The sequence below is a fragment of the Montipora foliosa genome, chromosome 7, assembly GCF_036669935.1.
Source record: "Montipora foliosa isolate CH-2021 chromosome 7, ASM3666993v2, whole genome shotgun sequence".
NCBI lineage: Eukaryota > Metazoa > Cnidaria > Anthozoa > Scleractinia > Acroporidae > Montipora > Montipora foliosa.
The window spans coordinates 2,051,429-2,064,562 of NC_090875.1; the positions used below are offsets into that span (position 1 = coordinate 2,051,429).

A 13,134-nucleotide genomic window follows, 5' to 3' on the forward strand; every position below is an offset into this window, starting at 1 on the left:
CTTCTCTGATATGTTCTCTTCGTTCTGTAGAGATTCTTTAGTCTTGCCTAAATTTTCCTGGTTTCTTTTTCCATAACTTGCTTTGTGCAGCTGGATTTCCGTCTTCCGTTTTGTGTTCCCTGGTAGAACATTCTTGACTGCTGGTGATTTTTCTTTTCTACTGGCTGACAATTGAAAATGGAAAGTCCTCCACATTTCTCGAGGAACTGAGGGACATGTTACACTAGAGCTTCAGTAAAACAAAATAGATTTTTCATCAGGGTTTAATCAGTTCTTGTATAAATTACTGTAGGATTGGAAATCAGTGAAATTATCACCACAACAGAGAAATGGACTTTACCATGTATGTATGTATGGAGTCACGTCCTAAAAGCAAAAATATGGAGAAAAAATATATAATGGTAAGTACCTTGTATTTCAGTGGTTTCAATGTTATTATATCCCAGATTCATTTAAAGACTTCACTTTCTCAAATCGTAGCCAAGGAATAGTCTGCAAGCAGTCTCTCTTTTGCTCGATTAAAAATCGTTTCTTATTTCAGATATCATGTTTATCTTTGTCCCACTTTATAGCCAGAGAATTTGCAAGCTTCTTTAACGGAGGTTTTCAATGCAAAGAACACAATTACCTCATCATGGTGTACCACTCGAAATAACCTTGCCCATGTCCTTGCATGGTCCTTGAACTGTTGTGGTGTTTTGTAGTTTTCTTGGCCTGGTTCTGCGTCTAATGCTGCCACCAGATCACTGAAACCCTAATATGTAGATGAGTGTTTTAGTATAAGTTCTAGTAATGCCCCTTAGATAATATGACAATGATCAGAGTGACCAAATTAACATGAGAAAATGTTTTACCTTCCATAATTTCCTCACATTTTTGTATGTCATTCTTTGATGACTTGTCCCTTCAAAGATTGGTTTAATATAATATATTGTTATTATTGAACTGTATCGTCATTGTTACCAGAAGCTGATAAATTAGCAATAGTGACCATCCCTACCATCCAGTCTAGTCCACTGTGTTTGAGATGAGCCATCCTCACATTGTACTTGGAAAAACGTAAGTGGAACACCACTTTTTTCCTGCTCCTTCTCAAGGATATCCATCCTCTTTTTGTTGATTACAAACTCAATCACCTGTAACGCAGATTTAGAGATATATGTCACCATGGGATATGAATTCCATCTCATACAGGGGAGAAGAAATTGCTAGCAAGTGCCTCACAAAACTAAAAAGAGGGGTTTCTTGTTTGTTTTCGTTTTTTTTTTGTTTTGTTTTTGGTTTTGTTTTGTTAAATGCAGTTTAATATGAATTGTATGGCCTTTTCACTACCACTTCTCTGTTGTCCATAAAATGACCTTAAATACATATAAGACAAATTTAAAGATTCACCAGAGATAAAAGTCTTCTGACAAATCTTCTCATGAGTACCAAGTACTTTATTCAATTAAGTCATTGGTATCAATGTTAAAATGTGTATTTACTTGGTGGAAGAGAAGTCCCATGATCCTAAAAAGATGGAGATTGTCAACAATAACTTGTGTGAATGGAATTGAGATTAATGGCTCATGAATGGAGCCTTTCCTTCCATCAGTGGTTTTTTCAGAACTGTTCTTTATACATTGCAGAAGATTCCTCTAAATTGGCCAGTCTTGTACTGAAACAAATTAAAAAACAAAATGTTGATCAGGAAAATGCCAAATAAACACTGCATTTTGTATTTTTAGGTGCATTTTCAAGTATTGCAATCTCCTACCACCTGTCGTATATTTATGCTCTCAAACTGATGATGGATACAGTGTATCCAAAACATGTCTATCAGTCATGGAAATGTTAGTGTATGAGATGACAGTTAAACAAAAGATTGCCTACAAATTTTAGCTTTTCAAACATAAATGAGTACATTAAATGTAGACTTACTTGAAAAATCACTAATTTTTGTTTTTGTGCAGTAGCACCATATGCAAAAACTCTTCCAGTGGCAGAGTTTAGCCTGTAGACCATAGCGAGAAATTTCCATTCTGAGCAGCAGTACCTTAGTTACATTGTTACATTGTGTAAAACATTTTCAAGTTTAATGGATCCTTTCACTGCACCTATCATCTACTCAGACATAATAACTTTGTACATCGCTAGAATTACAGAATCTCTAGCTATTCATTTTTAAAAAACAATTAATTTTTTTTGATATAAAGTAATTTATTTACCACGTCACTGTGTAGTGTATTCCATCCACCTCAAACCATTTTGTTGAAGATCATCAACTTGTGCAAACACAGGCCCAAGGCAATTTTTCACTTCTAAATAATCTTTCTTTCCTGTAGAGATAATTTTACAATATTTAACATTCACCACGTCTTACAAAGCTAGCATTTTTTTAAATGAAAATGCAGGCTTTTAAAATCTCACCATTATACGGAGCAATAGGGTACTGCTGGTCACAGTCATGCTCTTGTTCATCGAGAATACTGAATACAGCCATATGACAGTGCCAACTTTGTTGCTTGTGCGTCTTCCATCAGCACCAAAGCGCAGGTGGAGTTTGTTGCCATTAGCTTGCACAGTGTTCTTTATATTCTGGGTAGACAACAGCTGACTCAAAACTGCCTTTATGTCGCGTCTTACTCCATCTCCATTTTTAGCCTGTGGTTAATTAGAGATTACAACAATAATAAATAACGTGAACATTGAAAATACACCATCAATTCAATTCCATTATCTGCTAAATGTAAGATATTACAGTAACCGGGGTTCTTAGCAAGCTCTGTCGAGCTCGTCTAAGAAGATCCCAAAAGTTCACTTATCTAGTTTACAAATAGCAGATACCTCTTAGTTTCCATGAGAGCTGATAATTTTGTACATTTAACTGGTTCAATTTATTTTTTTACTTTTTTTTGTTAATGAATCTATGTGATTTCTACACAGGTCAGATTTTATTCACTATAGTCTCGTTCAGTAGTTACTACAGGTACATGTGGTTAAAGTAAGTTACATTTGTTTTCACTGACCTCTGGTATTGAATGCAAAGCAATGATCTCATTTTGGCTGTTCCTCTCTTGTTTCAGAACACTGATTGGCATCTCTTTCGTCGTCTGCTATGGCCATCCTCAACTCATGGTATGACTTGTCAGAAATCAGGCCTTCATCTTTCACAACAAGTACATGCTGGGCCGTCGGACAAGTGGAGTTTTTTTCTCGTCACCAACCTCCTGTCCAAGAGGAATGACAACTTCGCATCCTTGTACATTGAATTTTATCTGAAGAAGAAGATGGGGATTTCCCTTTAAAATTGGTTTTTCATATGAAGATACATAGATTGATTGCCACATAGATGTATGCCTCTATTCTTTTAAACCTGGTTTCTCTTTATATAGATATAGTTTTCATCCTCATTGACCATTACTTGGGATTGCAAGGAAAGGCTGGGATGCAAAGACTGTCTCAGTTCTTGTTTTTACGAAAAAGTAGAATTGTTACGTACCTCAATGGGCTCAAACTCCTCCAGTCCTTTCACTGTTTGGGCCACTAGTTGCGTAACTCGCCTTTTCTTTCTATTTCTGGCTGCCCGTGTTAATTGCCAGAAGTCCTTTTACGTGTTGTAGAAAACATTTTCGGTCTCTGCAATTTTCTGCTTTAGCAGCATCTGTTCAGCATTTGCTAGTTGAAGCTGAGCTAGGACTTCAATTAGCTGAGTAATAATGGAGTTGTGCTAAATTCTCAAATTGTGGTTCTCTTCCCGAAGACGCCTTATTTCGGCCCCATAAACCTTTGTAAGAGAGGGCTGTATCTGTGCCGGCGCGCAACTCTGTGCTCGATATTGTTGAAAATGAGTTACAAAATTCCCACCTCTGAGGGACTTTACCTTTCGACAACATTACTTAGCGAGTATCATTCCTCATAACTCGGACGTTTTTCTACTTATCATCATTTGCAAATTGTGTTCATTCATGCATGACTTAAACAAAGCGATTGCTTTTATTAGAATGCCGATCGCTCTTTTGTTGTGTTTGTCAAATGAAACAGAAACAAATTCCCACCAACACAAGATCGCCCCTAAGTCTGAGAAAAATACTTGAAACGCGGGTTTTAACAACCAAGGGTAGTATTTTAACAGCTATTAGCTTTGGTCATCTTGAGAACGTATCAAAGCAAATAAAGAGGCACGCGCAAACTGAAATCGCTTGAAACTTAACAATATTGTTTGATTCGTTCCCCATTACGCGGCAGCATGTATCACTTTCAAATTATGCGAATTGATTGATATCAATGAAAGAATATTCCTGCTTGTTTTTGCGAGAAGTGCTTATGCCATTAAATCTGTTAAATACCAAACGCGGCAGGGTTTAAATACTCTGTAAACATTTGCGTTGTCATAAGATGGTTTCTTTTTGGGTTTCCTTTCGAAATTCATCAGTGTTGAAACCAATGTGTTGGCTTATCTTAGCATCGATGGGAATAAATGCGACTAGCGTACATCCAAATGTTCCGACATGGCCGATCGTGGGTGGAAAATGGCGTTGGAGTTTGGGAGAGTGAAAAAGACAATAGACGTTTCTGATTGTGGATAAATAAAGTTCTTGTCTTGTCTTGTCGTCTGGAGTATCAGATGCCATCTTCAAGCTACATAAAACCTTCATAAAGTGGCGTTCAGTTATGCATCTCTTAAACAATTCAAATTTATCTCGTTTCTTGATTTTTGTTTTAACTTTGTCCTTTTTTCCAGAGGATGAAAAAAAATTTCTCGCCAATGTAGTTTCAGCGCGCAATGAACGCACATAAAGACCCTATTCTAACATTGTGAGATCTGAAACCGAGCGGCCTGTAAATTTTACGGAATGAGTTTTAATTCAAACAAGTTTGATTGAGTTCATCACTCTTTAACAGTCTCTCAGTTGCGTCATTCCGTGTCTTGACTGATCCTCCCTGAGTAGCAAGTGACCTCAAATAAAAAGTAACTGTTACCCCTTCCCTGGGTAAGATTTGACATGAACGCACTTTTGTCAAATATTCAAATTTCGAACTCATGCAGTGATCGGCTATTTTTGAATTTCCCTCGTGAATTTCGCTGTTGTAATAACAGCAGGTTTGAATTTCCCTCGTGAATTAATAAGCCTTTGTTTGGCGCTTCAGCTATTGTTTCAAGATCTCATTTTATGGCAATACTTGCAGCGCCAAACAATAGCTATTGTCTTTGAATTTTATCCGCTTTTCTTGATACGAGGATTCTATAATCCCCTGTCTTCTGGTCAGCGTAATCTACACCACCCATGTATTTGTTATACGCCGCAACACAAGGTGGTGTATTGACATCACTTAAGGTGCAGTCTCTATTTCTTCTTTGCACTGTTTCCTAACCATTTGGCTTGCAGTTGGTCGTTTCTGCATTACAATAGACTTGCCACAGCAAAGCTTCACAGTCGTCAACGGTGCTGGAAACACGTTTCTCTAGAAGGGCTTTCATCAGTCCAAAACTTGAAAAAAATTGTCAAAGTAAATATGATAATATCCATCCTCCAAATCAGATGACAACTCGGTCACAACACACTCTCTGAGACCATGTTGTTGTCCACCTCGTGGTCGACCAGTGTAGACTTGATATTGAGAAACAAAATGGGTGATGGAGTTAGCACACATCCACACTTCGATACCACGTTTAATGGGCTTCATGGGCATATATTGTTTGAAACCCAACCGTCCCTTGAACTTTAAAAGTCTTTCATCTATTGCATTTTCTCTGTTCGGCATGTACTGGGCAGCTAAGGGCTCAGTAAGACGATCGACAAGGGGACGAATGTGATGCAACTTATTGTGGTTAACATCTTCACGAGGCAAGGCAGTCGAAGAATCATTGAAATGCAGGTAACAGTTTATCTTCAGGTATCTGTTCCTCGACATAACATTCTGCACCTTTGTATTACCGAGAATTGGGTTTTTGGACCAGGAATACCGCTCTAAAGGGAGAGAGTTAATTTCTTGAATAAACCTGATGGTGAGGAATGCCTTTATGTCCCCATTGTTTACAGGTATCCAACCTTTATCGACAGTTCCCGATTGTTGATGCTTCTTCTGTGCATTCTGATTCGTTTCGGCAACGATCAGTTGTATCAAGTCCTCTTGAAAAACTAAGTTGAAAAAATCACCAGCACTGGCTATGGCTGGAAGAACAGTTGTAGGCCCGCTGGGTTTGTTGATATCTTCAACAATAACAAATTCAAGAACTCAACCGAACTGCTGTCGCTTTCCTCGTCTTCGGTGCTACTTTCCTCGCTTTCTTTCACAGACAAGGGAAATACTTGATGGGTTATATTGAGGCTCAGTAAAATTTTTGGGTTCAACCAAACCGTAACTTCGAATGAATTCATGTAAAGAGCAGGTGATTTATACAGCTTAGCTTCAAGCTAGGGTATACCATGGCTCTTTTTATCTTGTGCAATTATCATAAAGCCCACAGAGAAACCCAGAACTCCATCAAAAGCAAAATTTGCGGGTAAAATTCGTCTATGGGAACATTGTAAACAAATAGACACCATTTTATCCGCACGTGGATTTTAAGCACAGGGATTGGAGCTAGTTTCCCAGAATTTTCAACCCATGATGCACAGCAACTTCCGGTAGAAATCAGCAGGTCACTCACTTTGTTAGACATTAATTTATGCATTAAACCTGGATTAAACACCTTTTCTCCCCCTCCCCGACAAGTTTACCTGTTCAAAGGCATGGTGTACGTATATTTGGGGGGTGGCACAAAGGCTACTACTACTTGGACAGATTCAAAATGGCGTCCTGTCCCTTGCAGCGTGATGGTTTTTTCTATTCCAAACCTGATCAAAACATACCTTTGTGGAGCCAAAAATGGAAAGGAAATATGCTACAGAATACTTGACTACAGAGAAATGGGCGTCTGAGTCCTAAAAGTGACGATAACATGAACAATTCATGCGTGAAGACCCAAACACCGCGAATATTGGTTAGCGTGAAACTTCATTGATTTTATCTTGTTCCATCCACGACCACTTCAAAATGTGCTGTCTTGGATGCAAATCACGGACTGTGGGTCCTCTTGAGACTTTTGGGAACAAAGTGGCAGTTGGATGGAGGTTTAGTGTTAATTTTGGTAAACCGTGAAGAGCCCAGCGAGGAGGATATCCTTGGACGACAACAAATTGACTGGCCACAGGAAGAAAATTAGTGCACTAGAAGCTGTATATCTCGTACTACAAATGCCATTAAGAAGATCCTCGCGTGATTTTCAGTTCATCAGCACCTCTCCTCCAGAGGAAAGGACATTTCTGTTGACAAGATTAGATAAGCTGAAAGAGTTGCCTGACAACTCAACTGACGTAGAATCTGACAACATCATTTACAAACGTTATCAAAGTAGAGCAAAACAATTAGAAAAGTTGTGCTTGGCTGATTTTGTTGCAACGTTTAATTGTGTAAAGGATGAACAAGCTGATACAGGTAATGCTACTTATGAGCCATCATTGACAGGCATAAATGATTTTCTGCCAGAAACTAATTTTGAAGACAACACTGATGATGACCCTAACAGTATTCATGTCACTAAGTCTGTATGTGAACCAAATGAATACATTCTAAAAGGAGGCATGAAACTGGTAAAACGAAAAAAACCAAAAATAATCTGCACAGGTACCATAAAGACAAGGACCCAGAAAACCATTTTAGAGAACAACTCATGCTTTATGCACCATGGAGAAACGAAGGCACAAATTTAATCAAAGAATGTCAGATTTACTAAGAACGTTTTGAACAGGTTAAGGATGACGTTCTCTACAACAGACACCAATACAAGTATCATTCAGAAATGCTAGATAAATCAATGGATGATATAAATAATGCCAAATATGACAACTTTGATATTATTGCTCCAAATGAAGAGCATATCAATAAGCAGGACAGTGCTTTGCAGAGAAAACCTAGTGAATTATTTGGTTGCTTTGATTCTAGAAATAACAAGCAGCACAAACAGTATGATTTGCTTTATTGTATAGGTATTTTTCCCAGAAATGATGATGAGGAACTTCGTTTAAAGCGCATGTCTAATGATGATTATTATGCACTTGATCGATCTTTAAATGAACAACAAAGACAGTTTTTTTATCATGTGTTACATTCAATCAAAACTAAAGACAACCCTATCAGATTATTCCTAAGTGGAGGTGCTGGTGTTGGCAAAAGTACTGTCACCAATGCATTGTATGAAGCACTGATAACATATCTGAATAGTATTAAAGGTGAAAATCCAGATAAGGTGAAAGTTGTGAAAACAGCCCCTACTGGAAAGGCAGCATTCGACATAAATGGCAACACATTACACTTTGCTTTTAAGATACCTGCCAACAGAGGTTTTAAGTATTGTGCACTGGACAGTGACAGATTTAATACAATTAGGTCTCAGCTGAAGGAACTAATGCTTATATTTATTGATGAGATATCTTTGGTGGGAAGTGGTATGTTTAACTTTTTAAATTTAAGATTGCAACAAATAATGGGAACTAAAGAGCCATTTGGTGGAATAATCTTGATAACTGTCAGAGATCTTTTCCAGTTAAAACCAGTGTTTGATAAATGGATCTTTGAGAATTCTCAAACAGGCTATAATGCTTTAGCAAGTAAGTAAGTAGAACTTTATTTACACAGGGTAGCCCATTCAGCTCTAAGGCTGGTCTCCATAGGAGCCCTGTATCTTGAAAAAGTTAATTTACATCAAGAATTGTCATGAACTATAACAATTAAAAAAGCCTAATAAAATACAATACTAGAATATAACAACTACACTAAAAAGCCTAAAATACAATGCAAAATCACATTTAAAGCCTAAAATAGTAATGAGATATCAAAGTTATGATAAAAAGAAATGTATTGCTCGGTGACAGAACGTTTGAATGTTTTCACTCTTCACAGTGCTTAAAGGGAGATTTTTAAAAATCTTCACGCCAGTAAAAAGAAAGGTCCTTTTCACAAAAATTTGCTTAATGTTTGGTAGGGATAACCTCATACTTTGCCTTGTAAAATAATTGTGAATGTTTGAAAATCTAGTAAAATATAATGATAAAAATAACTAGGAACTAATGAGTGAAGACATAGAAAAACGAGTTTAGCCTTGTGGTAAGAGCGTCTGCTAGAAAGAGTCGGCCAGTGCAGCTGCTCTATTGCTTCAGATGAGTGAGAGCAATGTGTGATGATCCGTGCCGATTTATTCTGGAGGCGCTGTAGTCGATCTATATCTTGCTGTGAAAAGTTACTCCAGGCAATGTCACAGTAATCAAATAACGAAAGAATCAAAGCGTTGTTAACAAGTGTTGCTGCCTCTTTTGTGACGAAACTTCTAGCACGGCCCAGGATACTAACTCTAGATGCCACCTTTTTACACACATAGTCTGTGTGAGCCGTCCAAGTCATAAAGTTGTCGAACACCATACCTAGGTATTTAAAAGCAGTTTCGCAAGATATGGACTTTCCGAGAAGATTAAGATTTAAAATGTAATCGCGCTCTTCATGCCTTTGAGATGATGTAAATAGTACACACTTAGTTTTTGAAACATTGAGAACAAGATTATTGTCTTCTTGCCATTCAGATAAACACTGAATGTGCTGGGATTCTCCATCAAACCTCATCATCTCAACAAGACAGACATTCTGGCTTCCTTCGAAAAGATTCACTACACCATGAAGCAACGATCTAAAGAAACACCATATCCTACGAACTCTTAGGAACAATTCCAATATTATAATTCTCAAGCCTGATAAAGGTAATGGAGTAGTTATTTTAGATCGCAACATTTTTTTACATTCCTGTTTTGATATACTCAATGACAAATCTAAATTCAAAGTATTAGACAAAGATCCCACTTTATTAAGAGAAGGCAGACTTAAACGTTTCATTAGTCTACTTAAGAAAAATCATTCTATTGATAATGATACCTATACTAAGATTTTTCCCAAGGGCTCACAACCAGCAAAATTTTATGGCCTTCCCAAATTACATACGATCCGTGAAAATCACAATCAACCACCTCTTAGACCTATTGTTTCTTCTATTGGAGCTTATAATTATAATTTAGCTAAGTATTTAAGTTCTCTAATTGCTCCACTTCTGCCTAGTAAGTATTCGGTAAAAGATTCATTCTCTTTTGTTGAAGAGCTCAGGAGTTTCGATTTTAACAAAAAATTTCTCATTTCCTTCGATGTTGAAAGTTTATTTACCAATATTCCGTTAAATGAAACTATTGATATTGCCGTTGATCTTATTCTCGAGCATGACCCTCAATTTCCGATCAAAAAATCCGACCTTAAGAAATTGTTCTCATTCGCTACAGCCGAGACGCATTTTCTTTTTAATGGCAAATTTTATGATCAAGTTGATGAGGTAGCTAGCTAGCTAATGTTTTTCTTGGTTCCCACGAGGAAACGTGGCTAAATAATTTCAACCATTCGAATCACCCTCTACTCTATAGGCATTATGTTGACGACACCTTCTGTGTCTTTCACAAAGAACAGGATGCTATGTCATTTTTTTGATTACATCAATTCACGGCACCCTAACATCAAATTCACTTTTGAGAAAGAGAATGATGGTAAAGTCTCCTTTCTTGACATACTTGTTGACAACTCTTCGCGTGATTGTGTTTCTTCAGTTTTTCATAAAAAAACTTACACTGGTCTCTTAACTTATTTCTTTAGTTTTACTCCATCATGCTATAAAATTGGCCTTATCCGAACTCTTATCGACCGAATCTACAGAATCAACAACACCTCCTCCGGCCTTCAAAACGATCTTAATAAACTTTCTGACACTTTGAAACGTAATTCATTTCCTTCGCACATTATTGACAGAACTTTCAAGCGGTATCTTGACAGGTCTTTTTCTTAAAAAAGCCGGAACACTAATGATGACAATAATACACGTTATTTTAAACTCCCTTTTGTCGGCCATTATTCCAAAATAGCGAAACTTAAACTCCGACAACTTACTAAGCGCTTTTGCAAATCTGACCTAACTATCAAATTAGTTTTTACTTCATTCAAAATTAAAAACATGTTTAGTGTTAAAGATCTTACTCCTGTTGCTCTAAAATCCATGGTAGTCTACCATTTATATTGGCGAAACTAGACGCCACTTTTCTACCAGGATAAAGGAACACACGGAAAGCGATAAAAACTCTCATATTTTTAAGCATTTCAACACATCTCCTTCATGTAAGAGCAAATACTCCGCTTCGTGCTTTAGTATTCTGGATTCTGCAAGCAACTCAATTGATTTAAAACTCAAAGAAGCTTTTCATATAAATAAGATCAAACCGGAACTTAACAAATAATTGCAGCATTACAACACTTTTCTTATGTTTTAGTTTACACGTTGATGTTTAGTGTCACGCTGTAAACAGTACCCGCTTTTGTATTACGTCATGTTGTAATAATTTTTTCATCTACCCGTAGACTTTATAACTGTTCACACGTAGGAACTCATTAAACTGATGATGGCATAAGTATGCCGAAAGATGTCTTTTTAAAAAGTTCTCTCTTTCCTACAGTATCTTGGTTAATGTAATAAATTAAATTGTGTACAGTTGGACCACCAAGATATAAAGCTATGTCATCAGCAGACATATTTACAGAACAGTGTTTGACGCAACATGGTAGGTCATTAGTGTAGACAATGAATGAAAGGGGTCAGAGTATGGACCCTGCAGCACTCCAGAAGTTATGGCAAGCTCTTCAGATGACTGAGAATCAATGTGCACGAACTGCATTCTTCCCGTGAAGTAGTTCTTACACCATGGAAGGCTTTCATGGCATACACCGAAGTACTCTAATTTGCTAAGCAAAATATCATGGTCAACTGTGTCAAAAGCTTTTTCCAGGTCAATACATGTAAACACAGAACCAGTGGCTAAGCCCCTTATCCATATTCATGAGAATCCCATCGGCGAAATAGATTACAGCAGTCTCAGTTGAGTGCATTCTTCTAAAACCGGATTGTGATTTATGTACAGAGCAAGTTATGATCGTCAAAATAACTTGCAAGTTGCTTGTGGATTAAACGTTCTAGGACTTTAGATACCACTGGTAAAACGGATATGGGGCGGTAATTTTTTGGGTCATCTTTTGTACCTGATTTGTGCAGAGGGGTCACCTTTCTTTTTTCCATTCCACAAGGATAACATTTGGACAGGCCGTTTCATGCTCTTCGAATTGACAGAAATAATGAGACAAAAAGATGACAAAGCATTTGCAGAGCTACTTAATCGCTTGAGAGAGGGAAAGCAGTCTGACAATGGTGAGGCAGTTTTGAAACAAAGACTTGTGAGTGTAAGACCAGAAAATGGTAATTATCCAATGAACATGACACATTTATTTTCTACAAATGCGTCAGTAGATGCTCACAACAATGCCCTGTATACTCTCTCGATAACTGATAAAGCTCAGATTAAGGCTGTGGACATTATCATTGGGGACATTTCTGATGATTTCAAAACCCAAATGAAAAGTAAAATCCCAGATGATCCAACAATGGACAATGGGCTTATACGCAGTAGTGCCATTGGCAACAGTGGCAAAATATGACCTGACAACCAATATTGATGTCACTGATGGACTAACAAATAGTGCAGAGTGTGTGATGGTATTATCTGGGTCTCATTTCCACATGCTGACACAGGCAGAAAGCAGCGTCAAGGGCATGCACATTTGTACAACACTCATGTAAACACAAACTGGACAATAGTTTTAGAAGAAACAAAACAATTCCAAATCAATAAAAAGAGTAAAGTAAAAATTATTCGACGTCAGTATCCACTTAGACCCACTGCTGCCAAGACTATTCATCATTAGTATGTACTCACTCAGTGATCTTGGTGTTTCAAGAATATTTTAACAAGCAGACTTTCGATTTAGATTGCTGATTTAAACAGTGTTAAATGACCATTTTGCTGTTTGTGACGAGGATTTTAATGAAGGTTATTTAGATTTGCCATGTCTGAAGCTTCTGTAAACCCTTTCACGCATAGTTTTTGCCGCTTGCACGTTTTTCACGCATGAATGTGCATTTCCTACTGTCAACAACTGATGCTCAAGAATGGAAACGACATCGACTCTGCAGTATCTGCAACC

The 13,134-nt window shown here is 37.3% G+C and overlaps 2 protein-coding genes across 2 annotated transcripts; one reads left to right on the plus strand and one right to left on the minus strand.

The window, feature by feature from the left end:
- Positions 1-5,460: 5,460 nt before the first annotated feature.
- On the minus strand, positions 5,461-6,718 carry LOC138009593 (piggyBac transposable element-derived protein 4-like). Its single transcript, XM_068856653.1, has 3 exons — positions 6,705-6,718; positions 6,410-6,498; positions 5,461-6,194 (listed from the first exon to the last, which is right to left on the minus strand). Exons 1-3 carry the CDS (start codon positions 6,716-6,718, stop codon positions 5,461-5,463), a joined length of 837 nt encoding a protein of 278 aa, XP_068712754.1.
- Positions 6,719-6,925: 207 nt separating this feature from the next.
- LOC138009594 (uncharacterized) lies at positions 6,926-12,588 on the plus strand. The gene is made up of 5 exons (XM_068856654.1): positions 6,926-6,967; positions 7,128-7,650; positions 7,899-8,633; positions 11,592-11,660; positions 12,149-12,588. Exons 1-5 carry the CDS (start codon positions 6,926-6,928, stop codon positions 12,586-12,588), a joined length of 1,809 nt encoding a protein of 602 aa, XP_068712755.1.
- The last annotated feature ends 546 nt before the right edge of the window (positions 12,589-13,134 follow it).

What these genes read in the sequence shown, in the direction of transcription:
- LOC138009593 (XM_068856653.1), bottom strand. An exon ending in ACAAGATAAAAAGAGCCATG is followed by an intron (nt 6,195 to 6,409) that starts GTATACCCTAGC and finishes TTATTGTTGAAG; the next exon opens with ATATCAACAAACCCAGCGGG.
- LOC138009594 (XM_068856654.1), top strand. Translation starts at nt 6,926, where the DNA reads ATGAACAATTCATGCGTGAAGACCCAAACACCGCGAATATTG. An exon ending in ACCAAAAATAATCTGCACAG is followed by an intron (nt 7,651 to 7,898) that starts GTACCATAAAGA and finishes CTCCAAATGAAG; the next exon opens with AGCATATCAATAAGCAGGAC. An exon ending in ACAGTGTTTGACGCAACATG is followed by an intron (nt 11,661 to 12,148) that starts GTAGGTCATTAG and finishes TGATTTGTGCAG; the next exon opens with AGGGGTCACCTTTCTTTTTT.